The sequence below is a fragment of the Leucopleurus acutus genome (genome assembly GCF_964270905.1).
Source record: "Leucopleurus acutus genome assembly, chromosome: 3".
NCBI lineage: Eukaryota > Metazoa > Chordata > Mammalia > Artiodactyla > Delphinidae > Leucopleurus > Leucopleurus acutus.
In genome coordinates this window covers 15,619,301-15,646,789 of record NC_139145.1, presented here as the reverse complement: position 1 = coordinate 15,646,789, position 27,489 = coordinate 15,619,301, and the positions used below count along the sequence as shown (strand labels likewise).

Below are 27,489 nucleotides of genomic sequence, written 5' to 3'. Positions count from 1 at the left end.
GGCCAAAATCTGAGGTTCTCCTCCTCCTGAGTTACATGCCGCCCAGTATCAAGAACTGTTACTTCCGTTTTACTTCAGAGACTTTATAGAACCTTCTTCTAAATTTATTTTTATTGAGATATAATTGGCATATAACAGTGCATAAGTGTAAGGTGTAGATTTGATACATTTATATATTGCAATATAATTACTGCCGTAGCACTAGTTAACACCTCTATCACATCACATAATTAGCAGTTCTTATTTGTGGAAGGAACAATGAAGACCTAATCTCTTGGGACTTCCCTGGCAGTCCGGTGGTTAAGACTCCACACTTGCAATGCAGGGGGCATTGCAAGTGAGTTCAATCCCTGGTGGGGGAACTAAGATCCCACATGCCGTGCGGCGTAGCCAAAAAATAAAAACAAAAATACAAAAAATCTTAAAAATAAAAAAAGACCTAATCTCTTAGCAACTTTAAATTTATAATACAGAATTGTTGACCATAATCACTAAACAGTGCATTAGATCTCTAGAACTTATTTATCTACTGGTTACAAGTTTATACCTTAAATAGCATCTCCCCCCACAGAACGTTATGGGCAACTCCCCTTCCCTCTCCACAGGAGCTGCACCCACAAGCTGGGAACTGCAATTCAGGCAGAACAGAGTTTTTCCAATGGGTCGCCCCCTGCCTGCCCCCCGCCTTATGAGGACATATGGGTTGCCTGTCTAATTGACCCCACCAGGACCTCTCTGATTGCCCACCTGCCTGGTCCTTGAGAAGGAATGCAGGTAGAAACTGGAACAAAGCAGAGGAAGGAGCCCTGGCTCACATTCATCACTTACCAGGTACAGAGAGTGCAAACTGAACAGAGGGGCACAGTGGCTCTGGCTGTGAAGAAGAGCCTCCAGAAGTGGGTAACACCAGATCCCTAAACAGGGAAATCCATTAGTTGTCTAATAAAAACAACTTTGGACCATCGTGGACTGAAGGTTCGTGTATCATCTTGCTGTCTTTTCCTTTCTCCCGGGAGACCCCGCACAGCTCCTCTGCTGGGAGTTCGCAGTTGCAGTGAGCCCATAAACACAACAGGGGTGTCCTCCGTGTTCTCAGGCTGCCTGGCTGGGATGTCCACTGGGTTGCCACCACTTCCTAAGGTAGCTGAGGCCCCAACAGATGCTGCCAGCCATCACTAAGGAGCCCTGTGTCTCGGGTCCCAGTGGCTCAAAATAATTAAGGGCTTTGCGAAGCCAGAGGGTGACCTACTGGCATTTTCTGGAATAACTGGCTTTGAGAGCTGGTGACCCCCATCCCGGCAGTTGGCAATGTTCCAGATGGTAGAGGCCATGAACTGGCCTCCTGAGAGAGGACACGTTACAGTGAAATCCCCAAGAGGCTGAAGGGGATTGGGACGTGCCACCCCAAAATACGCTCCTTTGGCATATTGATTTTGAGCTGGAGGCAACTGAGAACAACAGATACAGGAGGAGCTCTCTGTCCTCCCTCTCTCTGCCTATAAGCAGGGCAGAAGTTTCCCATTTTTAAAGAAAATTTCCATGCGTAAAGGTGCCCCCTCTCTTATACCAAAAAAAGGAGAGGGACTCATCACCTGAGATGGGACTGAGATGAGTCTGCATAAACAACCTTTATCTGTCATTAGTGCCTCCCATACATTTCCTTAGTTACCTTCCCACAACCCCCCTCCCCCAGAATTCCAGACCCCCTTTCCTTGGTCTAGTCGCTTCTCCACAATTTAGTGTCCTTTGTTAAAATGGTATAATGGCCCCAGGGTCTAACCACCAATTTGTGTTTTCAGTTCTTTCTAGGAAGCTCCCATACATAATTAAAAACATAAGAAAATTGAATGCTTTTTCTTCTATTAATCTGCCTGATGTCAGTTTAATTCATAGACCTCAGGAAAACATAAGAGGATGGGGGGAAAGATTTTTTCCCCTCCCCTACAAGGCCCACGATGCACAGGCAGTGGACGTGAGAAATAACCTTTGCTGTGGTGTATCTTCAGAATATGGGGCAGTTTGTTATTATAACAAAGTCCCGACAGATATGGCAGGCTCTGTGGTAACTACAGAGAAAAACAATCATGTTAGTGAGATATCCGGAAACCAGGGCAAGTTAAGAATGGTGGCAGCAGTGCAGGTATTATGGTTGAAGCATGGACAACCTGTTAGGGGCCAGTGGGGAAGGTGTGGGGTGGATAACAAAATGGATACCTCCAGATACTTGAAGGACTGGCTACATGAGGCAGAAGAAGGAGAGGATTACTCTGTTATTTCAAAAGGCAAAACTGGAACCAGGCCTGGAAGTTGCAGGGCTGCAGACGCTTGACCTAAGCCCATTCCCACCAGATTCCCGAAAGAGGACAGGCACACATCTTTTTCACTAGGAGGTGGGTACCTGTCTTGAGGATAATTGCATAAAGGATTCCACTTTTGCAAGGCGAGTAGACCAAAATCCCACAGCTCTGTGGAAATGACACCCCAAAGCGATATTGAATGTACTTAAAATGTCCCCTATGTTATATTCCATAAAATACCAACTTTAAGGTTAACAGGAATGCTGATGGTTCTCCCGGTCATTTTGGACATCACTGCAAAGTATGCAAATGCCCGTCAGCTCCCACAAACCAGAGGGCAGCTTGCAGTGCCCCCAAAGTCTTAAAGCAAGTTCAAGCTTTATTAATGACAAAGACTCTCCTCCTTGACCAAACTGCAGCCAGGCTCCTCTGAGCCCTCCTCTCACAAGGCCTGGACCTTGGGCGTCTGTGTTCATTCTGGCCGTGCCCTTAGCAAGGATCACGTTAAGTCAGTTTAGTAAGATGTGCCCCCAACCCACGATGTCTGATCTAGTTCTTCATTCCCCACCTTTGGTGTATACATACACCCTTGTCCTGCCTTGAGCAAGAATCCTGTTAGGCCAGTGATGTAGACCACTGGATGGCCTCCCAAAATTTGTATATTGAAATCTAACCCCCAAGGTGCTGGTATGAGGAGGTGGGGCCTTTGTGGGAGGTGCTTAGGCCAGGAGGGTAGAGCTCTCATGAATGGGATTACTGACCTTATAAAAGAGACCCCAGAGAGCTCCCTCATCCCTACAACCACGTGGGGACACAGTGAGAAGGCCAGTCCATGAACCACGAGGTAGGTTCTCACCAGACACCAAATCTGTCAGCAACTTGACCTTGGACATCCAGCCTCCAGAACTGTGAGAAATAAATGTCTGTTGTTTACAGGCCACCCCATCTATGGTATCCTATTACCACACACTGAACGGACTAAGACAGGCAGTTAAGCAAGAATCCCCCTGGTGGATGGAATTTTCACATACTGATATATGGAGAAGTCATTCTGGCTTATATATGATTTAACTTGAATTTTATGCTAACTAGACCAGCCCGTTTGCAGTCTATCAAACATACATTGTACAACTGCTTCAGTCATTAAAAAAAAAAGTGCATTGATCAGAAGTAAAGAATGTCCATTTAAAAGATAAAGATTATTTAATCTTTAGTCTTCCTTAGGATGCCAGTACAAGCACTCCTTTGATGATAAGACTCCCTTCCCAGGCACCAAAGCCCTACTGACTCACTGCTGATCTGGTTTTATTTTTTAAACCTTGAATGAATGTACCCCCTATCTGTTTGATGTTCTTTGATCGGACAAGGTATAAAACTATGCTGAAAACAGGCTTCTCCAGAGCAGTTCCTCAGAGCTACCTGAGAGGCTATCTCCCAGGTTATAGTCTTCAGTTTCGCTGAAATAAAGCTCTTTTCTATTCTTATTATAGATTGTTTATTGATTATTTCTGTCAACACCCCCTTCTCACTGATGTTTCCTCTTAGTAATTTTCCATCCACTCACCGTCTACAAATCCCAGCTGTCTTTGCAGTATTCAGAGTTGAAGTCAGTTCTATACTGAGGTCTCTTTCCCCTCTTACAATAGTACTGGATGAAATCTGTCTTTACCAGCTTTAACTAGCGTCCGGCTTTATCTTTGACAATAACCTTTGAAATGGATTCGAATAGGTCATCCAAAATATGCCTGTTTTGTGCCAGTCTCAGCCTGACAGTAGTAATGCTATTGGCTAGAAATGCCAGGGGGTGGGGCCGGGGGCACTCCCTGAGCCTGGTGAGGTTCCCACAGAGCCCCTTCCAAACTAGTGTTACAACTGGACCAATCCTTGTGGGTTTTATTATGATTTTGCAAGATGCTCTTCAGCAATAAGTATTAGGAAACTTTGAAGAAAAAAAAGAATTTTTTACTTACAGTTCTTGGAGCATAGAAGGCATGTGGTGGGTGGCGGGAGAGAGAACACGAATGGCCTGGTGGCCTTGTTCTGCTTTCATTGGGGTCAAGGGTAGGGGCCTAGTGTTTTATTAGTTCCCTCTTTATTGATGAAGTTAAAACATAAGAGCAAGAATTCAGTCACAGGAAGAAGAAAAAGAAAGAAAAGGAGAAAAACCAAAGAAATAAAACCCAAGCAGCCCAAATGGCCAGTTAACTAAATCAACCAGGATCGCTAAAATAAAGAAGCCTCTCGGGGGGCGGGGGCAGGAGTTAGGAGGTGCCTGCTCCAGTCCTGGCTCTTTATCTAGTCATGTGGCTGGCTGTATGTTTATCTGAGCTAGGCTTCAGAATGCCCCCTTTGAAGGGGACGCCTCAGCAATCAAAGTTTAAGTCAGGCACTTACATTGCACACATCGCAAAACGAAAGGGTAACTGTCAGAGCTTACACCACAATGCTTCTTTGCCACAGGATTATTTTGAGCTGAAGTCAACTGAGATAAAACAGACACAGAATGAGCTCTCTGCTCTCCCTCTATCTGCTGAAAAGCAGGGCATAAATACCCCTTGCATAAGTGTCCCCCACCCCTGTACCAGAAAAAGGAGATCACCAAAGAGGATGATCCCACCTCAACACTGAGGTGAGTCTGCAGAAGCAAAACTTGCTAAATAACCCCTACCTGTCATTCCTTTCCCCATATATTTACCTTCCCATCACACCATGCCAAGAAGCTCAAGCTTCCTTCTTTTTTCTTGTTACTTCTCCACAATTTATCTCCTTTGTTAAAATTGATATTTTTGCCAACTAAAAATTGGCACTTGCCATTTGCCTCTACAAAGATTGTCACTTGCCAACGCAGTCGCTGACCTTCAACACACCCCGAGAGGAGTTCAGGGTGGAGATCAGGAATGAGGCACTCTGTGCTCTGGGAAAAACTGGCAGAACAGACCTTTGGACAGTTAGATATTTTCAGGAGAAGATTATGAGCCCAAATTCTTGCATCTTGTAGCTAGAAAAGCACTAAAATCATTAACAGAGACATCTGCTCCTCATGACTAGCAGCAACCTTCCGCCGAAATACTTGCTTTATTGCGTGTATCCCCCTTCACCAAAATCACATATATACTGACTCCCCATATCCCCGCTTCTTCGGAGCAGTTCCTCAGATCTATCTGAGACACTGTCTCCCAGGCTATAGTCCTCATTTTGCCCCAAATAAAACTTAACTCACAACTCCCACATTGTGATTTTTTTTCAATCTAAATATAAGCCCTTGAGTCTGTTTTTTTTTTTTTTTATGATGGGGGGGGTCAGTTCTTGTCTGTGAAGCCCCCATGCACATTAATTTTAAAACAATTAACATCAAATAAAATGTGTATCCTTTTCTTATTATTCTGTCTTTTATCAGTTTAGTTCACATGCCCTTAAGATGGTAGAGGAAACAATTTTCCTTCCCTACATCTCAGAAGAATAAATGCTACAAACACATCAAAATCATCATTTGAAAGTTTATATTTCCTTTCATATTTAGTTTTGTATATTTCCAAAAAAAAAAAAAAAGACTGTTTGATTTAAAATTTTTGGTTTCTGTCCCTCTGGCTAAAAGTGGCAAATATGCATGGAAACAAAAACCCAAAATAAAATGATTCAAACTTTACAAAAGTAATTAAGTAGAAAAAAGAGCTAGAAATGAAATTGTAAGTCCATGTCATCAGGCATGAAGTGATGTGAGGCTCCGAAGGCCACAGGCTCAGGCACCCAAGTGTTGCAGGAAGAGGGACCCCTTCCAGGGCCCAAGAGTGGGCTCTTGTCTAACACTCAGAAATGAATTGTCCAAGGAGACATACGTGCTGACAAAGCAAGAGACTTTATTGGCAAGGGGCATCAGGGTAAGAGAACACAAGAGAACTGCTCTGCCACAAGGCTCGCAGGCTCAGGTTTTATGGTAATGGAGTTAGCTTTCCGGGTTGTCTCTGGCCAATCATCTTGCTTGTGCCCATATTTGGTCTGACTCAGGGTCCTTCCTGGTGGTGCACACATCTCTCAGCCAAGATGGATTCCAACGTGATTTCTGGGGGGTTGGCAGGACATGTTATGGGCTGGTGTCTCCTCCCTTCTTCTGTCCCCTCCCGAATCCTTCTGGCTGGCAGTAGCTTATTAGTTCCGTGTTCCTTTTGGGGACCTTCTGTTGTGAGATAACTCATGCAAGCAGTTATTATGCTGCCTGGCCAGGGCAGGTGGCTTCAGTTAATGGTTCCCTAACACAAGTACTCCTTAGTCTTACCCACTGGTTTTTCATACAACTTCTGCTCGGATCCATGGCCTTCCTCTACTGTCTCCAGGCACCACAGCCTGAGCTGATTCTCTGCAGCTAGCTCTCCTGCCAGGCCGAGCTCTCCACACAGGAAGGGTGAGGGGACCACCAAGGACAGCTTCGGGGTGGGCAGGAAACCACTGCCCCACGTGTGGTCTCAAAATGTTCCTCTGGAAACCACTGAGCTGAGAAGATGGTCTCTCCCCCGGTCAGACAAGCCCTGATCTAACAGCAGCTTCACACCAGTTGGAGACTGAACATACAAACATCGGTCAGATCATATATAAAAACAGAACTCTGACCGACAACGTGAAGCAGTCTTGTCTTAATCTGCTCTGACTGCTGTAACAAAATACCATGACAGGCTGTCTAATAAGCCACAGATCTTTATTTCTCACAGTTCTGGAAGATGGAATCCAAGATCAGGGCACCAACAGATTCGGTGTCTAGTGAGGGCCTGCTTCCTGGTTTACAGACAACCATCTTCTTGCTGTGTCCTTACCTGATAGAAGGGGCAAAGGAGCTCTCTGGGGTCTCTCTTATAAAGGCACTAATCCCATTGATGAGGGCTCCACCCTCCTGACCTAATCAACCTCCCAAAGGCTCCACCTCCCAGGGGCTAGGTTTCAACATATGAATTTTAGGGGCACACATTCAGTCTATAGTAAACCTGTCCAGGAAACCAAAATACGCTCTACATGAACCAGCCCAGGAAGCCAGCCTGCTGCCAGTCAGACTTGGGGGACATCAGACTGCTATCTCTAGCGACAGTCCAGGACACTCCACTGCTAGTCAGCTGCTCCAGTTCCCCAGACCCACAACCTCCATCAGGGCACAGATGAAACCTTCTCTTTTTCCACAAGGAAGTTCTCGCACCCCACTGATTGTCTCTGAATTGCTGCCAGGGGACGGTGGCCCTCTCCCTTGCTGCAGAGAGCTATGAATAAACACCCTCTGCTCGCTCTCATTTGGGTTGTTTCCATTGACTTCCATGTTGGAAAGAGAATAGGGGGTGTTGTGGGGAAGAAGCTGCCTCTGGGAGGATGCATGCTCTGTGCTATGACCTGGACCATTTGGGCCCATGTGTCCTTGTGAGCAAGTGGCATGGTGTCACGGCCAGTAGTAGAAGCTCATAAGGGACCAGCAGCCTCCCTGCTGGGCCTCCAACAAGCTGCGCAGATGACGCTGGGCCATAATCCACACTCTCCCTGTCTCAAATTCTCAACAGTCACCAAAGGCTCTCCAGCCCTGTTGCAGGTTTAACGGTCTTTCCAGTGCTTCAAAACTTTGCTTCTGCAGTACCTGCAACCACACCCACACCTGTACACGATATCCTCGGCAAAGACGTGAGTCTGAATCTGATCACCATTAGTTCTCTACTTTTGCTGCACATTAATGTTGGGGAAATATAATACACAACAAAATCTGCTCCCAACCCAGAAAATCCCTCCATAAAGAGAGAAGAGAAAAAAAAATTTTTTTGTTATTGAATGAGCATTCAATCAGAACATGACGCTGATCACAAGCAATAGCTAAAGGGACTTCAGAGCTGGAAGGGAACCTCACCCTTTTCTATGGCTAAGTGGATGCAACCTATTACTTTCATGTCTTCACAGTAATGTTGCTAATTTTCTCCTACAATTATGATCAAAGGTGATTTGAAGTCAGATGGCAAGTTAGGCCCATCTCCTCCCAGGCCTCTGGGAAATGATTACATCTCAGGCGTGCTCCTGGGTCCTTGAATCATTCCTGATATGTGAGATGGGCCAAGAGGCTTATTTAGCCCGTAAAAAGATTTACACACATTTGAAAAGGACAGAGAAAGAAATGTTTTAAAAATTCTGTGATTCTGTTTTCTAAATTGAAAGAAATCGTCAGCCCAGAATCACCTTACATGCAGAGGAGGTTCAGGACCTTCCAGGGAATTCGAATTAGCAACCAGTATTCCTTCATTCAACAAGCTGCCTGGCCCCCAGCCCCATTCACTGCCCTGGCACACACAGGGCAGAACCTTGAACGGCCAGACTCCATCCTAGAGACGTTAAAGAAACAAGAAACACACCTCAGCCAGCCACGCCTGAGCGGGGAGAGCGTAGCTGCGGGAGCTGCGGGAGACCTGGGGCCTCCTACGGACCAGCGACCCCCCTTCATCTTCCCCAAAGGGGTGCCTGAGCCCTGCTGCCTCTTCCGTCCTCACGTCCCTGCCAACACGGGATCCGCCCCCTGCCTCCCCACCGGTCTTCGCCCCCACCACGGACAAGGCTCCCATCCCCATCTACCTCTTCCCCTCCCCTCTTGGCTACCAAACCCCCTGCCCTGCTCCCTCTCCCTCCCCACCCCCACCTCTGTGCCGGCTCCTAGCGCATCAAGTAGGTGGTACGGTAGGTGCATAGGTGCGGTAGGTGGTGCGGATCCTGCCCCCATCCCCAGGCTGCTGACAACCTCTCGCCAAGGTAAACCTCCCCGCCCCGCACCCTGATAACGGGCCCCGCCCCTCGGCCCCCGGCTCCTGCTGCCGCCACAAAGCCCCACAGCCCTGGCGCCCTTGCATCCCCGCCCGGATGGTCTCCGTCGCGCAAACGCAGGCTTTCCTGGGCCGCGTTTGCAGGCGTGGCTGGGGGCTCCAGGCGAGGTGCAGCGTGCACCCCTTTCCCCCGTGAGTACCAGCCCCTTGAGAGAGCAGGCAGGTGGTCACCCTGTGGGCGCTGAGGCTCAGGTTGGGACCCCGTGCACCCCCTGCCCTTAGTAGACTGGCCGTCCCAGCTTTGAAGGTGGTTGTAACTTGGGAGGAGCCAACTATTTTAGCCCTACATTTACAGAGGAACATTCTGGGGTCCAAGGAGGCCCGTCCACCGTCACTGACCCAGAGCCCTTGGATAGCTTCCCCCAAAACCTGAGCCGGAGCTTGAGCCCCAGCCCACCAGACTGCCCTACTGTCACCCAGCTTCTGTTGGGTGGGCAGCAGTTGGGCCTAAGGGCAGCTGAAAGCAGAGAGACTGACCCCAAAGGCTCTTCACAGAGACAGCTCCAGGCAAAGTGAACCAATGTCAGGGACTCACGAATCTGTGGAATCCAGCCGCCATCGTTTCAGATTGTACAAAAGGGAACCTGGATGGTGCTTGTAATTCAGAAATGATGTCTTCAAATCCAGTCTCTAACTCAGCCCTAACAACTACCCAGTGAAGTGCACAGGGGAAGATATGGATCTCCACTGGATAAGGTCATGGGTATTCCAACCCCAGAGTGTGTGTGTGTATGTGTGTTTGTGTGTTCAAGTGTGTACACGTGTGTAGGTGCCTCTGCATGTGCTTTTGTGTATGTGTGCCTGTGTGTGAACATGCGTGCATACATGTGTACGTGTGTTTGTGTGCATGTGTGCATGAAGTAGCCTTCCTTTGTCTTTTCTGCACAGCACCTTGTCAAGGAAAACCAGAGCTGGATGGTATTTAGAGGGGTAAAAACAGATTTTATTCAGGACTATTGAAATAGGAAGAAAGAGATCAGCATAGAACCTAGGGTTCTATATAGAACCCCATGTGAGGCTCAGTTCTGAATACAGCATGGGCCAGTGGGGATGTATAGCCCAGGAGTAGGGTGGGGGTAAGTTATGGGAAGTTACTAAGAGGACACGTCTTAGTAGCAGGGGTGGGGGTGTGTGTCTGGTTAAACCCACCTAGTGGGATTCTTGCTAAACTCGGACAATGCAGAGACAAACATGGAAGCCCAAGGCCTGGCTGGAAAGTTCAGGGAGGCTGAGCTAGAGTTTGGTTAAAGAGAGAACCTTCGTCAACCCCGCTCCCTAATGGAAGAGAGAGCGTTGTTCCTCTAAAACTCCCTTTTTCCTTAGTTCTGCGGGTGTTCTGTTAAAGAGAAACATGATGCTTGTTAAAACCGTATGCAAGGCGTTATTTAAGACTATTGCAGTTGCAGAGGGAGATGGGGGGTCATCTCTGATTGTAGCCAAGACAGCTGGGGATCTGTAGCCAAGGAGCAGGGTGATGCGGTTCAGTGATGGAAAATCACTAAGAGGCGCCATGAGGAGGGGGCTTCTTGCTAAACTGGCCTAACAGGATTCTTGCCCAAGGAGGGTCAAGGACATGTGTTCATTAAAGGTGGGAATGAGGAACTAGATCAGATATTATGGTGGGAGTACTGTGAAATTCTCGCTGAAACTGGGTGGGGCCGGCTAAAGACAGGCCTACAGCTCAGCGGAAGCTGACTGGGGTTTGGTGAAGGAGAGGGTCTTTGTCAGCTTCCAGGGAGGCATTTGTGCCTCTTACTGAAGATAAGTCAGGGTACCCTAACAACCCCGTATTCAGACTCCATCTGCAACAGGATGCTGAGAGAGTACTGTGGAGAGCCCAGACAGAGCTCCAGAGAGAGGATGTGGCAGGACACTCCGTTCCTTCCCCAGGAGCCATGGACGCTGTGGAACTTGCCAGAAAATTGCAGGAGGAGGCCACTTGCTCCATCTGTCTCAACTACCTCACAGACCCCGTGATGACCACCTGCAGTCACAATTTCTGCCGAGAGCGCATCCGGCTGACCTGGGAGAAGGCCAAAGGCCAGAAAACGAGGAAAAAGTGTAAGGGCTCCTTTCCCTGCCCCGAGTGCCGCAAGCTATCCCCCCAGAGGAACCTGCGGCCCCACCGTCTGCTGACCAAGGTGGCCGAGATGGCGCGGCAGCACCCCAGCCTACAGAGCAGGGACCTGTGCCAGGTGTACCAGGAGCTGCTCAAACTCTTTTGTGAGGACGACCAGAGTCCCATCTGTGTCATCTGCAGGGAGTCCCAGGAACACCGGCCCCACAGGGTGGTCCCTATTGAGGAGGCTGTGCAGGAATACGAGGTGGGCCTGGGCTGGGGGCCAGGGCAGGGAGGTCCAAGTGTCCCCACACTCCCACGACAAAACAGGCTGGTGGCCAGGCCATCGTGGTGTCACCTCTGATTATGCAGGAGTCCAGACTGACAAAGTCCCCACATGGGCCTGTCCACATTCTCTGGTCTTTGTGCAGCCATCTGTGTGGGGAGGCCAGGCAACCCTCTGTTAGGGAAGAGGAGGGGAGCCTTTCTCCTCCACCTACTTGAGGCCCTTTGGCTGGGGGCCCATAAATTAGATTGAGCAAAGACAAATCAAAGAGAAAGGCAAACCGTTTACTAACACATGCGTGTGATGCGAGTCACTCGGGAGAAACTGCAGCAACAGTAAAAAAGGGTCAGTTAGAACTTGGGCTTATCTAGAATCTTAACAAAGAATAATACATTTGGAGAAGAGCAACAAGACAAAGGCAAAGGTTTCAGCCTCCCACGGGTGGCAGACTATGGGGAAAGTGTCTCAGTCTGCTTGGGCTGCTGTAACAGAAGACCACAGACTGGGTGGCTTATAAGCAGAAATTTATTGCTCACAGTTGGAGGCTGGAAGTCCAAGATCAGGGCACCAGCACAGTCAGGTGAGAGCCCCTTCCTGGTTCATACATGGCCAACTTCTCACTGTGTCCTCACATGGAAGAAGGGGCAAGGGAGCTCTCTGGGGTCACTTTTATAATGGCACTAATCTCATTCATGTGGGCTCCACCCTCATGACCTCATCACCTCCCAAAGGCCCCACCTCTACCATCACATCATGGGTTAAGGCTTCAATATATGGATTTGGCGGAGAGGGACACAAACATTCAGAGCATAGCAGAAAGTAAATATATAGGGGGAAATCAAAGGAAGGTAAGGGTTATGAGTGCAGGTCCATCTCAACACCAACCTTCCACCTTCTTCATGGGCATAAAACATTCCCAGCAAGGTGCTTTTGCTCAGGTAATGGGAGCCCCTGGAAGGCATCTTTCTGCATCTGTTCTCAGTTGCCTCCTGCTCAAAATAGTCCTCATGCCAAAGGGGCAGATTTTGAGGTGGCGTATTCCCATCCCCTTCACCCCATTAGGATGGTCTCTGGGGTGGGTGCAGCTTCAGAGGGCACCATCTAGATGTGGGGCATGCAGGGGGCCCACTGACCCCAAATCCCATGGTTTGGGCGCCCCACAGTTGAAGTTGGAAGAGAACATGGGATACCTGCGAGAGGAAATGATGAAGACCGGGAAGCTGCAAGCCAAGGAGGAACAGACCTTGGCCGAATGGCAGGTAGGTGCTGGGGACCACGCTCAGCAGCTGAGCAGGGTGGGGAAGGCCCAGCCAGGCCCCAAAGCATCCACAGGGTCTCCTGAACCTGTGGAAGCCCTTGAGGTAGGAATCACTGTCCCGTGTGGATGTGAACGTGGGACCCCAGAAAGGCAATGATTTCCCAGGTCACAGAATTCCTGCCAAACCAGGACTGAGAACAGTGCCCTCAGCACAGACTGGCCATTTCAGAGATGCAGGGAGCAAGGGCACACAGATGCTTGGAAGTTGCCATTTGGGGCTCAGAGTAAAGTTATGCTACAGTGACAGTGCAGGGGGCTCTGTGTGGCCCCTGGCCTGCCAGGTTTGCTGGTTTTCTGTGGGTCACTGGCATTCAGAGATGTGCCATTGTCCCCAGAGTGGCCCTTCCAAGCTGGTGGGTTTGGTTGGTGGGTGGGGTCTGAAAGCAGGCACTTGGGGTGGTGGGGCCCTGAGCGGTACCTCACCTAGGACCCCCACCACTACCACCACAGAAGAAGGTGAAGGAGCGGAGGGAGCGCATCGTGGTTGTTTGAGAAGATGGGCCTCCTCCTGATGGAGGAGAAGCGGCCCCTCCTCCAGGCTCTGAAGGAGGAGGAGGAGGAGACAGTGGCAAAGCTGCAGAAGAGCATGGCCTCACTGGACCAGCAGTCACTCCTTGAAGATGCTGCTACTGCAGCTGGAGGACAGGAATGAGTGCACACCGCTCCAGATGCTGCAGGTGAGGTGGGCACACCTGTTCACCTGGCTGGGGGTGGGGGGTGGGGGCATGATCTCTGGCTCAGGCGTGATTAGGGTGGGCTGACCTGTGGCAACAGATTCAGGCCAACGGGAAAGGCTCTGTCTCAGTCAGCTCAGGCTGCATAACAAATACCACAGACTGGGTGGTTTAAACAAGACATTTATTGTTCACATTCCCGGAGGCTGGAAGTCTGAGCTCAAGTGGGCAGAGCTGGTTTCTCCTGAGGCGTCTCTCCTTGGCTTATAGACAGTCATCTTCTTCCTGTGTTCTCACATGGTCGTCCCTCTGTGTCTGTGCCCTGATAGCTTCTTCTTATAAGGACATCATCAGATTGGATTACAGCCCACCTTAATGACCTGATATTATCTTAATCACATCTTTAAGACCCTATCTCCAAATACAGTCACATGCTGAGGTGCTGGGGGTTAGGGCTCCACAACAGATGAATTTCGGGAGGGGCCAATTCAGTCTATGACAGGCTCCAATCCTAGAGACCTGTGTTCATTCCCTTCATAGCCTAGGGATGTGGCCTGAGGGCAGCTGTTGTCCACAGTGATGCAGGGCACAGACACACTGGCCCAGACAGGTGCCCGTGACTTCTCAGGCAAGAGCAAGTCACATGATCACACCTGCCAGCTATGGAAATGGGGAGAAGGTGCAGCTGGCCTGCCAGGGATAGGCCTGCACACCGAGGCCCTGGAAGGGGCAATTATGTTGGCCAAAAAGTGGGTAACTGGCTCATCAAGTGTGCAGAGTGATGGAATCCATAGCAAAAAAATACATTTCACACTGTGAGCCATTATACACACATTCACAGGAATGTGTTTACACAAGTGAAGCAAATGCCACATGCAGGGTACCTGTATCTCCCAGTGTGCCTGGGTCAATCCAGTTTTATGCCTGTTATCCTGGCATCCTGGGTTTTGTCCCCAATAAGTGTCCTGGTGTAGACAATACTATACCCTCGCTCTACCTTTGGGGGAATACTTTGTCTTCTATCAAAGAGCAAGCTGTGGGCTTCCCTGGTGGCGCAGTGGTTGGGAGTCCGCCTGCCGATGCAGGGGACATGGGTTCGTGCCCCGGTCCAGGAAGATCCCAAATGCCACGGAGCGGCTAGGCCCGTGAGCTGAGCCTGCGCGTCTGGAGCCTGTGCTCCGCAACAGGAGAGGCCACAACAATGAGAAGCCCGTGTACTGCCAAAAAAAAAAAAAGAGCAAGCTGTTTGCAACCCACTAAACTGACTCCTGACCCACTCAAGGCCCAAGGCCCACAGGGCGAAAACACCATTTGGTCTCCCATGCCTTCATGGTCCATCATGAGCAGGACAGCTTCCCTGTGTCCTCATTCATTGTGATGGGTAGCAGGAGGCTTGGGTAAGTCAGATACCTTACTGTGTACAGCCAAAAGACAGCGTTACACTCTGGGAACTGCAAACAGGGCCAAGGGAAAACATCATAAAGCCCTTCAGCCCATACTGGCCAAATGTTGACACAGGGTGCTCAGCTCCACAGATCCCTAATGAGACCTTGCCAATCTCTCTTCCTCCTTCTGTGCCTTTTGAAGGAGGTAAAGGAACTCCTGGGCAGGTACGTAGCCACCTGCGGTGGAGGAGGTGATGGGTGCAAGGAGGACTGCAAGTGGGGCCAGAGGGGACAGTGAGACCTGTGTCCACTGGAGGAAGAACAGCCTGAGCGTGCAGTGCCCAGAGACCACCCCCCCCCCATGCTGAAGACCGTCTGTAGGGTGCCGGGCAGATAGAGGTGCTCAAGAGCTTCCAAGGTAAGTAGTGGGGGCCCAGGTGCTCTTGGCAGTGCCCCACCCTGCTTCTAGCCACTCAAGGCAAAGGCCACCAATGGGGAGCGGGTCTCAACCACACGACCTAATGATCTAATGGTTCCCCAGCCCCATCTCCTTGGCACCACCAATACCCACAGTTGGGGTATGGGATCATGCAGCAACTCCAGGTTCACAGCTGAACTCAGCCAAAGGGAGGCCTGGGTGGGGGTTAGGATGAATGGGGGATTATTTGGCCCCTGCTAGGGCCTCACCCTCCCCACCCTGACCGTGAAAGGTCCCTCTCTCCCCTCCACTCCGGGCCCGTCTCCAGAGGATGTGGTGCCCGACCCCTCCACGGCATACCCCTACCTCCTCTTATGTGAGAGCCGCCAGAGGCGCTACTTGAGCACCCCGAAGGACAGCACACCCCATGGCAAGGACAGGTTCCTAGCCTACCCCTGCGCAGTGGGCCAAGAGACCTTCTCCTCAGGGAGGCACTACTGGGAGGTGGGCATGAACCTCACTGGTGATGCACTGTGGGTCCTGGGCGTGTGCAGGGACAACGTGAGCTGGAGGGGCAGGGTCCCCAAGGCCCAGAAAATGGGTTCTGGGTGGTGCAGCTATGCAAGGGAAAGAGGTATGCACCTGCCACGTCTGCCCTGACACCCGTCACGCTGACTGAGCCCCCCAGCCACGTGGGCATCTTCCTGGATTTCGAGGCCACAGACGTGTCATTCTACAATGTGAACAATGGGTCCCACCCGCATACCTACTCCCAGCCCGCCTTCTCTGGCCCCCTGCAACCCTTCTTCGGCCTTGGGGCCCCCAAATCGGGCAAGATGGTCATCTCTACAGTGACCCTATGGGTGAAGTGACAGCGGCGCAAGGAGGGGGAGCCTGGGCAGCCCTGGTTTTTCCAGAAGGTGATGTGGTCCAGCTCAGCAAGGCCCACCTGCCCAGCTTATCTGGCACGAGGCATTTGAGAACCATCGGCTGTGCAGGGTGGTTTCACAAAGCGGAAATATAATCATGATTAAAGCAGTTAAACATTAAGAGGCTATATTTACAGATGCTTCATAGAAAAGAAAACTTCCATAGTGGGTCAGTTTCTAAAAACATATGTACCAGGCACAGTGTGGTGCAGTGTTCTTTAGCCATGTCCCTCACTCTCCACTTGAGATGCTGCCATTCATTGGCTCCTCCATGGTTCGGGTTTTTATATGTAGAGCCAAGTCCTCAAATATCTACCTTCTTTGTCCTCCACAAATTCCATATTTGGGTCCTTCACAGGGGGAAAATGAAAAAGTGAAGAGATTTTTCAGGCTGAAATCCTAAAAGCCTCAGAGCTCCCCACCTCCATCCCTTCTACCCAGGGAAGTTGCAGGGGCAAAATTCAGAGTGCGGATCAGAGAGGGTCCTTTCTTTTCACTCCCTCTCCATCGCCCACCCCACCACCTCCCCCTGAGCCCCGCCGCTGCAGACGCATTGACAGCCAGATAACAGCTGCCAGAAACCTAGAATTCTGGTCAATGTACTCGTACCCCAACAAGGCCAAAGTCCTGCGGGCCAAGCCCGTCACCCAGTAAGTTCTGACCGTTCCCAGCCCGGGGACGCGCGAAGACACCCAGGATCGCACGGGGAACGATTTGGGGCCCACGACACAGCCTCAGCTTGCCCTCGTCCTCGCGGTCTCTGCGCTTCGCGGACAGCCCAGTGACCGTGCGGGGCACCCCGCTGGCCCCGGCCCCTGCACCCCACCTTTCCCCAGGCCCGACGGAGAGGCCAGACCGTGCAACACCGCAACAGCCCAGAGGCAGCAGCGCAGGCGGCGGCGGCGACGCAAGGTCAGCGGGTGAGCAAACTCCAATTCTGTCCGGCCCGCGGGCCGCGTGACAGGCCACGGCCAATCCGGAGCTAAAGTGGGTTGCTCCAAAGGAAAAAACAAAAAAACCCCAGCTGCTTCCTGCTTCCGTCCCCGCTTCGACTCCTCTTCCTCCCTGCGTACGGTATTCCTAGGCCCTACGTTCCCGGAGCCTCTGCAGTCCCGGAGCCGTATATTCCGCATCCCAGGAGTCGCGCAGCCTTGGACCCCGGAGCCCTTGCGCTCCGAAGCTTCCGAGTCCCCTGGTGCCCTGCACCTCGCGTCCCCGGAGACCCCGCGTCCTTGCGCGCTCCCCATAGTCCCGGCAGCGGCCGGCCACCGCCCGACCCGGCGGACCACACTGCCCTCCTCCGTTCCACCGGTGCCATGGCCGCCCCGGACCTGTCCACCAACCTCCAAGAGGAGGCCACCTGCGCCATCTGCCTCGACTACTTTACGGATCCGGTGATGACCGACTGCGGCCACAACTTCTGCCGCGAGTGCATCCGGCGCTGCTGGGGCCAGCCCGAGGGCCCGTACGCGTGCCCCGAGTGCCGCGAGCTGTCCCCGCAGAGGAACCTGCGACCCAACCGACCGCTCGCCAAGATGGCCGAGATGGCGCGGCGCCTGCACCCTCCGTCGCCCGTCCCACAGGGCGTGTGCGCCGCGCACCGCGAGCCACTGGCCGCCTTCTGCGGCGACGAGCTGCGCCTGCTGTGCGCGGCCTGCGAGCGCTCAGGGGAGCACTGGGCGCACCGAGTGCGTCCGCTGCAGGACGCGGCCGACGATCTCAAGGTGTGGGCAGGTCCAGGCGGAGCACAGCCTAGCAGGGACGTGGCTTGGGCCTGGGGGGTTGGGGGCCCCATCCTGGCCCAGGTTGTGGGCTCGGGTCCCAACCTGGTCCGGGTCTCGGGGGTGTGTAGGGGGGTGTAGCCTGTCCCAAACGGCACCCTAGAGGGACTGGGGCACCTCCCACCAGTGAGGCGCTGGCCTGGGGACCTGGTCGTGGGGAGGGGGCGTGCTTTTTGAAGTCTAGGTCCCACAGAACAGGTGGGAGGGCTGCCTGGGGTGGGGACTGGGCAGGTTTGACAGACCTTTGGCAGGGATGGAGCCGGGAGAGGAGAAAGTGGGAAGGGAACCTCAGAGGTGGCTGGTCCCAGGTGGACGTGCACGGATGAGGACTGAGCCTTCAGAGGGTTGTGGGCAGGGCAGGCCAGGACCGTGGGGCCGACGCCAGTCCTGAAGTTCTGGTGAGAAGAGATGGGAAGGCAGCCAGGAAACCGCTGCAGAGCCCCAGGCAGGGATCAATGCAGGGACAGAGCCATTGCCCCAGGAGGCGGACGCCAGGGTCCACAGGCTTTCCCAGTAGGATACTCTGCCAGCTGACAAGCCAGGGCTCAGCCCTGCTTTGAGCCCAGGCTGAGATGCCTTGTTTCTCTGTTCTGGAAATGCATTTCCTTAAAATCCAAACGAACACCAGCACTCCTTTCTCTGCTAAGAGCCTCAGGGCAAACACTTAACCTGGCTCACCTGGCCAGCTGCCTACTACATTCCTGCGGGTGGGTTTGCTTCTGAAACCGAAGGTATTAGGTACACGGGTGGCATCTTTCAAACTTTTTGACTGTGGTTTGCATTTTGCGTTATGGCCAGTAGTGTCTCTCTGCTGAGGTGCGTCAAGTACATGCTCTAGTCAACGTTAGAATCAGTACTCTGTCACTATCATAGAGCAAGCCTCTGGGACAACAGAATAAACCTATACCTGATGCGCATCACTGGGCTTGTCCTGACACAATTCTTGTGGTTTTCTTCTCACTTTGAGGTGAGAACATGCATAACATATATATAACATGCATACGGGAACACCCCCTCCTTACATCAGTCTAGCAGATGTGCACTTCTGTCACTGAGGACCCCAATCAGGGTGTGGAAAGTGACCAAAAGAGCAGAGAATGACCAGCAGCTCTCTAGAGGCCTCTCCCCGCTGACCTGATAAAGTCTCATGTGGGAGCACTTAATCCTGTCTGTCATAGGGGAGGAAAAGTGTTTTCTTCTAGTGTCATGTTCTGTGACTGAGGCTTGCAAATTAAAGTGACAAAAGAGATCAACAGGTGAAGGGACATATACTTTTAATAGTCTTTTAAATTGTACATGGCACAAGGGTTTCACAGAAAAGTGAGAGACTCAAGTGGTTAGACTCGGGCTTATAGTCCATTTTAACAAAGGATGATAAATTGTGGAAAAGCAACTAGACAAGCAACTAGAAAGGGGATTTGGGCTTCTAGGGCCAATAAATTGTGGGAAGGGAACAAGGAATTATATTGAGGGGAAGTAATGGAACATCAGGGTTATTTGACTAAGGTTTGTTTGGGTAGACTCATCTCAGTGTCAACTTGTCTCTGGGTGGTGACTGTTCCCCTTCCTGGTCCTGGGTAGGAATCGTTCTCATGGAAAACTTATGCCCTGCGTTTCGGCAAAAGGGAGGAGAGCAGAGAGCTCTTCCTGCATCTGCTGTTTCTCAGTCACCTCAGCTCTAAATAATCTTGATGCCGTAGTGGCGTGGGTTGGGATGGCGTGACCCTTCACTGTATTGGTGCTTACTTTGTCTTAATGCTGGAGAAGATGCCCCAGCAAACTGCTCTCACCTGCCATCAGTGGGCTGTGGCTGGTATTTGCACAGCCTGGGAGAGCTGGCTCTATAAAGCGCAACCTCCCAGGGCCCTGGTGCATCGAGAACATGGATGGAGGGAATAGTGGAATCCCCACCAGCGCTGCTGTCACTCTTGTGATGGTCCTTCAGATCCTCCTGCATCTCAGGCCTCCTGGCTTTCCCAGGTGCCAAGTGTGTCGTAAACAGGGTTGAAGTGTGGGTTGAAGTAAATGTTAGGCATAGGCCTGAAATCAGGACCAAGGAGCCGGATACAGATGTGCCCATCCTGTGGCTCGTTGCAGTTAGCTGAAACCCAGCAAGCCCAGTTCAGGCAGAGAGACACGAAGGGGTTTGGAAGAAAGAAGGTGGTGATGCAGTGGGAAGTTGGGTTGTGGGAAGGTTGCCCTGAGATTAGGGAGGGGTGGGAACAACAGAAGAAAGGACATTCAGGCAAGGGGAAGTAGCTGGTTAGGGCAGTGGTGGGAGGGATCTCCTGGCAAATTTGAGTTTGCTCCACCTGTCATGTCCCAGGCCCAGTTTTCCACAATTAGTCCCTGCCAGCTGAGTTCAGGCTTAGCTGGGGTTGGGCAGGTATAAGGCCCAGCCTGGAGGCCTGGCCTGGCCGGGGTCACTCTGGGCTCACCTCCCTGTAGGGCAAGTTGGAGAAGTCCCTGGAGCATCTGCGGAAGCAAATGGAGGATGCACTGCTGTTCCAGGCCCAGGCGGAGGAGACCTGCTCCTTGTGGCAGGCAGGTGGCCAGGCACCCAATGTGGGTGGGGGCAGGGGGCATGAGGGCCGCCACTGCAGGACGCCACTGTTCACATTCAGCCTCATGCTTCTGGGCAGCACCCCTGCCCCAGACCCCATGTATAACCCACCTCAGGGTGGGTTTGGGGGTTGGGAGTGGGGTCAGGGAGGACCAGGCATGTGGGGCCCTGGGTGTATTGGTTTGGGGATCAGGGAGGGATGGGTATGAGGGCCCAAGTGGTGGGTTTGGAGTCAGGAAGGGATGGACGTGGGGGACCCCGGATTGGGGGTTAAGGTGGCTCCAGGTCCTAGGCCCTCAGCTGTCCTCCCTGACCCCCACAGAAGATGGTGGAGACCCAGCGGCAGAATGTGCTGACGGAGTTTGAGAGGCTGCGCCGTCTGCTTGTGGAGGAGGAGCAGCGGCTGCTGCAGAGGCTGGAGGAGGAAGAGCTGGAGGTGCTGCCCCCCTTGCGGGAGAGCGCGGCCCGGCTCGGACAGCAGAGCGCCCAGCTGGCCGAGCTCATCACTGAGCTGGAGGGGCGCTGCCAGCTACCAGCACTGGGGCTGTTGCAGGTGAGCTGGCACCCATTCCTGGGGGTGGGCATGTGGGGGGTGTCAAGGGAAGGCCAGGCATGGGAATGGAGAGCAGGAAAGTGGAGGAAGCATTGTGCAAAGCAGGCTGACTGACTGGTGCTTGACTGGACCTCTCAGGTCCTCACCAGCTGGTCTCCTTCCTATGAAACACAGGGAGTGGACACCACTGCTGAACTGCGCGAACTGCTGTTAGCGCTTGTCTGGGAGCCCTAATGGGGACAGGCCAGTGGGTCACCACCCAGCTCTCTGAAGGTTTGGGCCCACTGTGCTGAGAGGAAAAGCCAACAGGTCTCCCATAGGGATTCCTGCATGGGCCCAGTGCTACCCCTGAGAATCTGCTCAGCTCCTGGCCCCTGCAATTTGTGCCCGCAGGTGGGAGCCAAGGATCCTGCATGTGCAGCCCAGGGGGCTTCCTGTGGGAGGTGACCCTCCTTGGAGCCTCAGAGCTGAGTGGGCTTTCAGGGACCAGTAAGAGGCTCCCAGTTGCCATCCTGGGGCTAAAATTTAGTCCTTTGGCCTTTGCTGAGCCATCAGGTGATCTTAAGCCTGGGAAGCAGGAAGAATCCCGGACAAGTGTGTGGCGGGGATTGAGGGAAGTCAGCAGAAGTGGGCTATGGTCAGTAAAGTGGTGGGAGGGCTAGGCAGGCAGCTAGGAGGTGAGAGGGAGCAGCCCTCAAGGATGAGTGAATGTTGCTGGAGAAGCTGCAGGAAGCAGAGGTTCTGGAAGGAGGACGGGTTGGCCCAGGGGGACGGGTTGAGATAAGAACCACAGGTTTATGTGAAATGCAGTTTGGCGTCTCAGCTGAGATGTCCCAGTGTGGGAGTGGTGTCAGCTGGCCTGGCTGCATTTCATGCCCTTCACCTGGGGGATGGGTGCTGACGCAGTGTGTGTCTCTCCCACAGGATATCAGGGACACCCTGCGCAGGTAGGAGCTTCGGACTCTCCCCAGGGAGGGTGGGCAGGGTTCAAGGTGGGCCCACTGCAGGGGTGACACCTCCACTGCCCCTCCAGAGTCCAGGACGTGAAGCTGCAGCCTCCTGAGGTGGTGCCCATGGAGATGAGGACGGTGTGCAGGGTCCCAGGGCTGGTGGAGGCCTTGCGGAGGTTCCGAGGTGAGTGTTGTGCAGAGGCCGGGGGGATCCCACGCGCTGTCTCCAGACCAGAGGAAGTGTCAGTCCTGAGCTTTTGCTGGTGGGCTGGGGTCTGTGGTAGGAACAACATGCAGGCTCCCAGTTCATGGATGAGAAACTAGGAGGGATCAGGGCTATTGGGCAGAAGATAGCAGCTAAGGGAAGGCCAGGTCCAAGCTTTTCACTGATGCATTTAGGGAAAATAGAGGTGGGAACACCTTCCTAGGGTCATTCCGGTGCCAGAGGCCCCGTGTGGACCCCAGTCTGGGATGAAAGCTGCCCTAGAACACACACACACTTCTCTCTGGGGACTAAAAGAATGGACACGGAAAGCACTCAGGGTTTCCTTCTGTGCTCTAAGGGGCATGAATCACAAGGAAGCGTGGACTGCTTTCTAGAACGTTCCAAGATACAACTAGAAGTGGTTAGGGCATCTTTTCAAGTGAGAAGGGGCGTGGTCAGTTTGTGGGCAGTCACAAACTGCAAGGTTGTATGGGTCTGGGGCAGACAGCTTCGAGGGTTGACCACTGTTCTGTCTGCAGGGGACATGACCCTGGATCCTGACACCGCCAACCCTGAGCTGGTACTATCAGAGGACAGGAGGAGCGTGCGGCGGGGGGACCTGCGGCAGGCCCTGCCCGACAGCCCTGAGCGGTTCGACCCCGGGCCTTGTGTGCTGGGCCGGGAGCCCTTGACCTCGGGCCGCCACTACTGGGAGGTGGAGGTCGGGGAGCGGGCCAGCTGGGCCCTGGGCGTCTGCAGAGAGAACGCCAACCGCAAGGAGAAGGGCGAGCTGTTCGCTGGTAACGGGTTCTGGATCCTGGTGTTCCTGGGGAGCTACTACAACTCCTCCGAGCGGGCTTTTGCGCCTCTCCGAGACCCACCCCGGCGCGTGGGCATCTTTCTGGACTACGAAGCTGGACATCTGTCCTTCTACAGTGCCAACGATGGGTCGCTCTTGTATACCTTTCCTGAGACGCCCTTCTCGGGGACCCTGCGGGCCCTCTTCTCACCTCTGTCCAGCAGCCCAACGCCTATGACCATCTGCAGGCCGAAAGGTGGGCCTGGGGACTTGCTGGCTCCCCAGTGAGCAGGCCTCTCATAGCCCCTTGTCCTGCCTTCCGAGTCTGCGAGACACTTGAAAAACCTGAGAAGAGGGTGCTTGTCCTCTGAGCTGTGGAAAACACTCATCATGCCACTCGGACACGTGTAGCAAACTGAACTCTGTCACTGCCACCCCAGGAAGCCATGTTGAGTGTGTGCGGGCTGGGCTGTCCTCCCTCGGGGGACTCTCCAAGGTCATCAGGTGCTGGGCCCCCATTCACCAGTGCATCACACACAGTCCTTTGCAGAGCCCTGAGCCTAGGGCCCTGGTAGCTCTGGTTCCAGGAGCCTCACCAACCTGCCCCACCCAGCCTCAGTCGGGGGTGAGACACCAGGGCCTGCAGAGCTCTCAGGCTGCAGTCTGAGCACCCCCTCAAACCCTGGGGCCACACCTCGAGAAAGCTGCTGTCTTGTGAGACTGCTGGCCAGGAGGTGGCTTCAAGCCCACCAGCCTGTCTTGGGGTCTGGTCTAAACTGGTGGGGGGTGGTGGTGTCTGGATGTAGTTGCCTCAGATTAACTGGGGTGCAGCAGAGTCCTCAGGTGACAGGTGATGTGGGAAAGGCCACAGGGAGGGAACTGGGAGCAAGTCACTGAATAAAGTGGTTGATTAACTAGGACACACAGATGCCCTCAAATCCCCCTGAACGTGGCCCACTCAGGGCTTCTGGAAAAAGCTTCTTCCCTGGTTCCCAGAGCAGAGGTTCAGTTCTGGGAGATCTGAGGGCCTGGAGGTGAGTGTGAGGCTCAGAAATGACACCTCGCTGTTTCCATCTGAGCGGCACTGAGAAGAGCAAGCTGGCGTTGCCCTCTCAAATGCCTCTTCAGTGGCCCGTGGCGTGGTCCCTGAACTCAGAACCCAGAGTCTCCTGCCTGGGGGAGCGGGGGAGGCCACAGAGAGCCCTGGCTTACAAAGTCCAGGGTTCGTTTTTGCTTTAAGTTTTGACGCTTCTTCACCTTTCTCAAGAAGGTGTGATGCGGCGTCTCTGCACCCCTAGATTTTTATTAATTGTAAGGACCATTCTCACAGTAAATAAATTAACAGTTGTCTGTAGTCCCCTTATCTTTAAGGTTGGGGGGTGGGGAAATCCTCCAGAGGGCCCACCCTCTGGGAGGGGATACAGAAACAAGATGCTCACTGGTAAAGTCGGGGATGCAGCTGCTGCCACACAAGCACAGCAACTCCCAGGTATGGTCTCGATGTTCTTTGGCTCAACACGTGTGTTCATTTCATGCAGGGACTGTGGGCATTTTTTCCCTTTTTTTCAGATAACCTGATAACCATTGTCCATGTTCCTCTGTGTTCAATAGCCAGTACTATTTCATTTACTTGATTATTTACTCATTCTCCCATTCTTGGGCTTTTTTGTTATTGTTACTATGTAGACACCACTTTTGAATATCTTGAACAACAGTTCCTTCAAATAATGTACACAGGGGGAAGTATTTTCTCAGTTGAGTCAGGAGTCTGGCCATGTTTTTGGCTGGGGAATTATTCCCATATGATTTCCCAAGGAACGGGGCCCGCTGCTTCACTTCCTGTTGAGAATCTGAGCGTAGTGTTTGGTTGCTGCCTGCAGCAAGATTTGGAGCGTAGTGTTTGGTTGCTGCCTGCAGCAAGGTTTGGGACTTCCACAATGGCCACTGGAAACCTAGCCTGTGGGGCAGCCTCGTGAGTTTAGTAAATGAGCACACAACTGCCCCGAGGACACCAAGACGCCTCTGGCTGTGGCTTTAGAACAAAGCTGGACACAAGTGTAAGGGAGGAAAAATCATTTGCCCTCAACCCTTCTGAGTTCTTGGCTGAGACCCTGTAATAGAGCTAAACAAGAGAAAAACAAAGACGTTTATTGACACATATACCTCAGGCATGCATAGGAGAAACCCCAGGAAAATGAGTAACTGAGAGCAGCAGCTTAGATCTCTGGCTTAGACAGCATCTTCAACAAAGAACAATGTTTATGCAGAAATGACAGGGAAAGCAGTTTTAGGCTTCCAAGGTCCTAAAACGAGCAGGTAAACTAATGGTACCTAATGCTAGTTAGTAAGGTTTGTTATATGTAAATCCTGCCCCCCGCCCCCCCCCCCAGCCCCGTACCATCTCCAAACTGATGAGATTAGAATTGTCTCCAAATCTTTCTTGTGGAGAGGGGACAGGAATACCTCTGTAAATGTGTGTCCTGCTTTTAGATAGATGGGGAAAGGCAGGGAGCTTGTATTTGCTTCTCAACACCTCCAGCTCAAAATAATTGTTACCAAACCAAACTTGGGTCTGCTCGACCATGTGCAGTAAATCCAATCCACTAACACCGGGTTGTGATGAAGGAAAATGCAGCATTTATTGTAAAGGCGCCAATACAAGGAGGATGGGTGGCTCTAAAACCCCAAACTCCCCCTGAAGGGTTTCAGCAAGGCATTTTTAAAGGCCGGGTGAGAGAGGGGGGGAATCTCAGGGTATGTGATCAGCTCCTGCACAATTCTCTGATTGGCTGATGGTGAGGTAACAGGGTGGTTAACAGTATCAACCTAAGGCTCCAGTAGGTCTGGGGGATCGTGATCATCAAGTAGTTAATTTCTTCCATTTGGTGGTGGTTTTAGCATTTGTAAAAACTCAGGAAATGTGCATCAGATATCAGAGGATATGGGGGAAGGGTCTGTCCCAGGAAAGCCTCGTAGGGTCCTGCTTGGTTACATAACCTTTATGCCAAATGAGGTGTTTTGGGGTGACATGCTGCTACCGTCCACCAGTCGAGAGAGAAAAAAAATGAGCTTCAGTGATACCTGTTGGCAAACAGACTGATTTTCAACTTTACAAAGGTTACTCCTGCTGACTTCTGCATCCCCAGGGTACCACCCAGTGTTCTAGGTCCAGAGAGACCACAATGAACATGCAAGCTCCTGCAGGTGCCCTGATGTGTTTGTGAGTGACGGGTAACAATCTATGACGTATCTATCCTACAGCGGGTGAGCCCCTACACTGGTAGTAGATGATCTCCTACACTGGCATTAGGTGAACTCCTACACTGGCCACTAGGGGAGCTCTTGCGTTGGCAGTCAGTGCGGGCGGTTGGTGACCCCTGCGCTAGCAACAGATGACTTACACTAGCAGTTGATCTCCTACACTACCAGCAGCTGAGCTCATACGCTATTATTCGTTGGTGAACTCCTACTTGGGTAGTTGATAAGCATTCCGGAGGAAAATAAAGCTGGATTGATGTAGATTAAGCCAGGGCAGTGCAGAATGTGGTCAGCCATTCCTGGGGCTTCCAAAACAACCATAAGTATTGCCTATGAAGTTTTTAAATGCCCAGAACCTCTCCCCCTAGGTGACTCACCCAGCAGACCAACGGGGAGACAGGAAAGAAGCTGTGAAGATAAAAATCATTCTGGGTTGATCAGTGCTTAAAAAGCAATTACTCAGGATGGCACAACAGAGACCTCAGAAGGAGGAGGGAGTGCCTACTACAATACTTAAGGCATTAGTAACTGTGATCAATAGAATGTTTGAAAAATAAAAACAGCAGTCCTGGGTCTATGTCTGTGGTCAGTGTCTGTCAGTCTCTTTTGCTTCCCCATCTGTACCTCTCCTGGGCATGTAATGTATCCACAAGATTGGGTTAAAAGACAAAGGGTCCTTTTTCACTTGTTTCCTCCACATTAACTCATCACATCTAATAGCAAGTCTGTGTGGTAACATCCCACTTCACACCTGAGACAACAGGAGAGGAGGGCTAAGTCTTCTGGAACAGAACTGAGATTTTAAAAAACTTTACTGCCTAATTTTCATACCCCCAACCTCACTGGTTTGCAAATGTAGAATCAGTGATTTTCATTAACTTCCTGGTCGAGCAATGTGCACTGTGCGCCCTGTCACTCTTGGCACACGCTGGAATCATTCCCAGAGTGGAGCCTGGCCGGCGGCCTGCAGGGCGAGACTTCACGCCCTGCACCCCTGTTTTCAGCCGCGCCTGCCCTACCGCGGCAGTGACCCCAGTATCCGGAAGTCCTGAGAACTACATCCCAGCTGGTGGTTCTGAGGGCACCCCAGGTAGTATCCGCACCACCTGCACCCGGGCGCCTGGAGCTGCGAGGGTCTAGGACTACCCAGTCCTATCTGCGGTGCGTGCGACTGCTGGCTGCTTCCT

General features: G+C 52.2%; 2 protein-coding genes across 3 annotated transcripts; both read left to right on the top strand.

The window, feature by feature from the left end:
- Window positions 1–11,019: 11,019 nt before the first annotated feature.
- Window positions 11,020–16,136, top strand: TRIM17 (tripartite motif containing 17; the record flags this gene model as incomplete). The annotated part of the gene is given in 10 exon segments (XM_082836681.1): window positions 11,020–11,448; window positions 12,633–12,728; window positions 13,238–13,272; window positions 13,274–13,396; window positions 13,398–13,469; window positions 15,142–15,197; window positions 15,200–15,235; window positions 15,238–15,264; window positions 15,593–15,850; window positions 15,853–16,136. Coding segments are annotated over 10 exon segments (1,416 nt in total).
- Window positions 16,137–17,253: 1,117 nt separating this feature from the next.
- Window positions 17,254–24,654, top strand: TRIM11 (tripartite motif containing 11). 2 transcript variants are annotated; one of them, XM_082836674.1, is made up of 6 exons: window positions 17,254–17,917; window positions 20,423–20,518; window positions 20,860–21,090; window positions 22,015–22,037; window positions 22,124–22,224; window positions 22,785–24,654. In XM_082836674.1, the coding sequence occupies exons 1-6, from the start codon at window positions 17,510–17,512 to the stop codon at window positions 23,330–23,332; spliced, it is 1,407 nt and encodes a 468-aa protein (XP_082692800.1). In that variant the 5' UTR covers window positions 17,254–17,509; the 3' UTR covers window positions 23,333–24,654. The 2 variants fall into 2 exon arrangements, with proteins under 2 accessions (XP_082692800.1, XP_082692801.1); XM_082836675.1 differs by lacking the exon at window positions 20,423–20,518.
- Window positions 24,655–27,489: the final 2,835 nt, after the last annotated feature.

Excerpts from the sequence above, each read along its gene's own strand:
- TRIM11 (XM_082836674.1), top strand. The coding sequence starts at position 17,510 with ATGGCCGCCCCGGACCTGTCCACCAACCTCCAAGAGGAGGCCACCTGC. Across the intron at positions 21,091-22,014 it reads CAGCACTGGGGCTGTTGCAG|GATATCAGGGACACCCTGCG; the intron begins GTGAGCTGGCAC and ends TCTCTCCCACAG. Across the intron at positions 22,038-22,123 it reads ATCAGGGACACCCTGCGCAG|AGTCCAGGACGTGAAGCTGC; the intron begins GTAGGAGCTTCG and ends CTGCCCCTCCAG.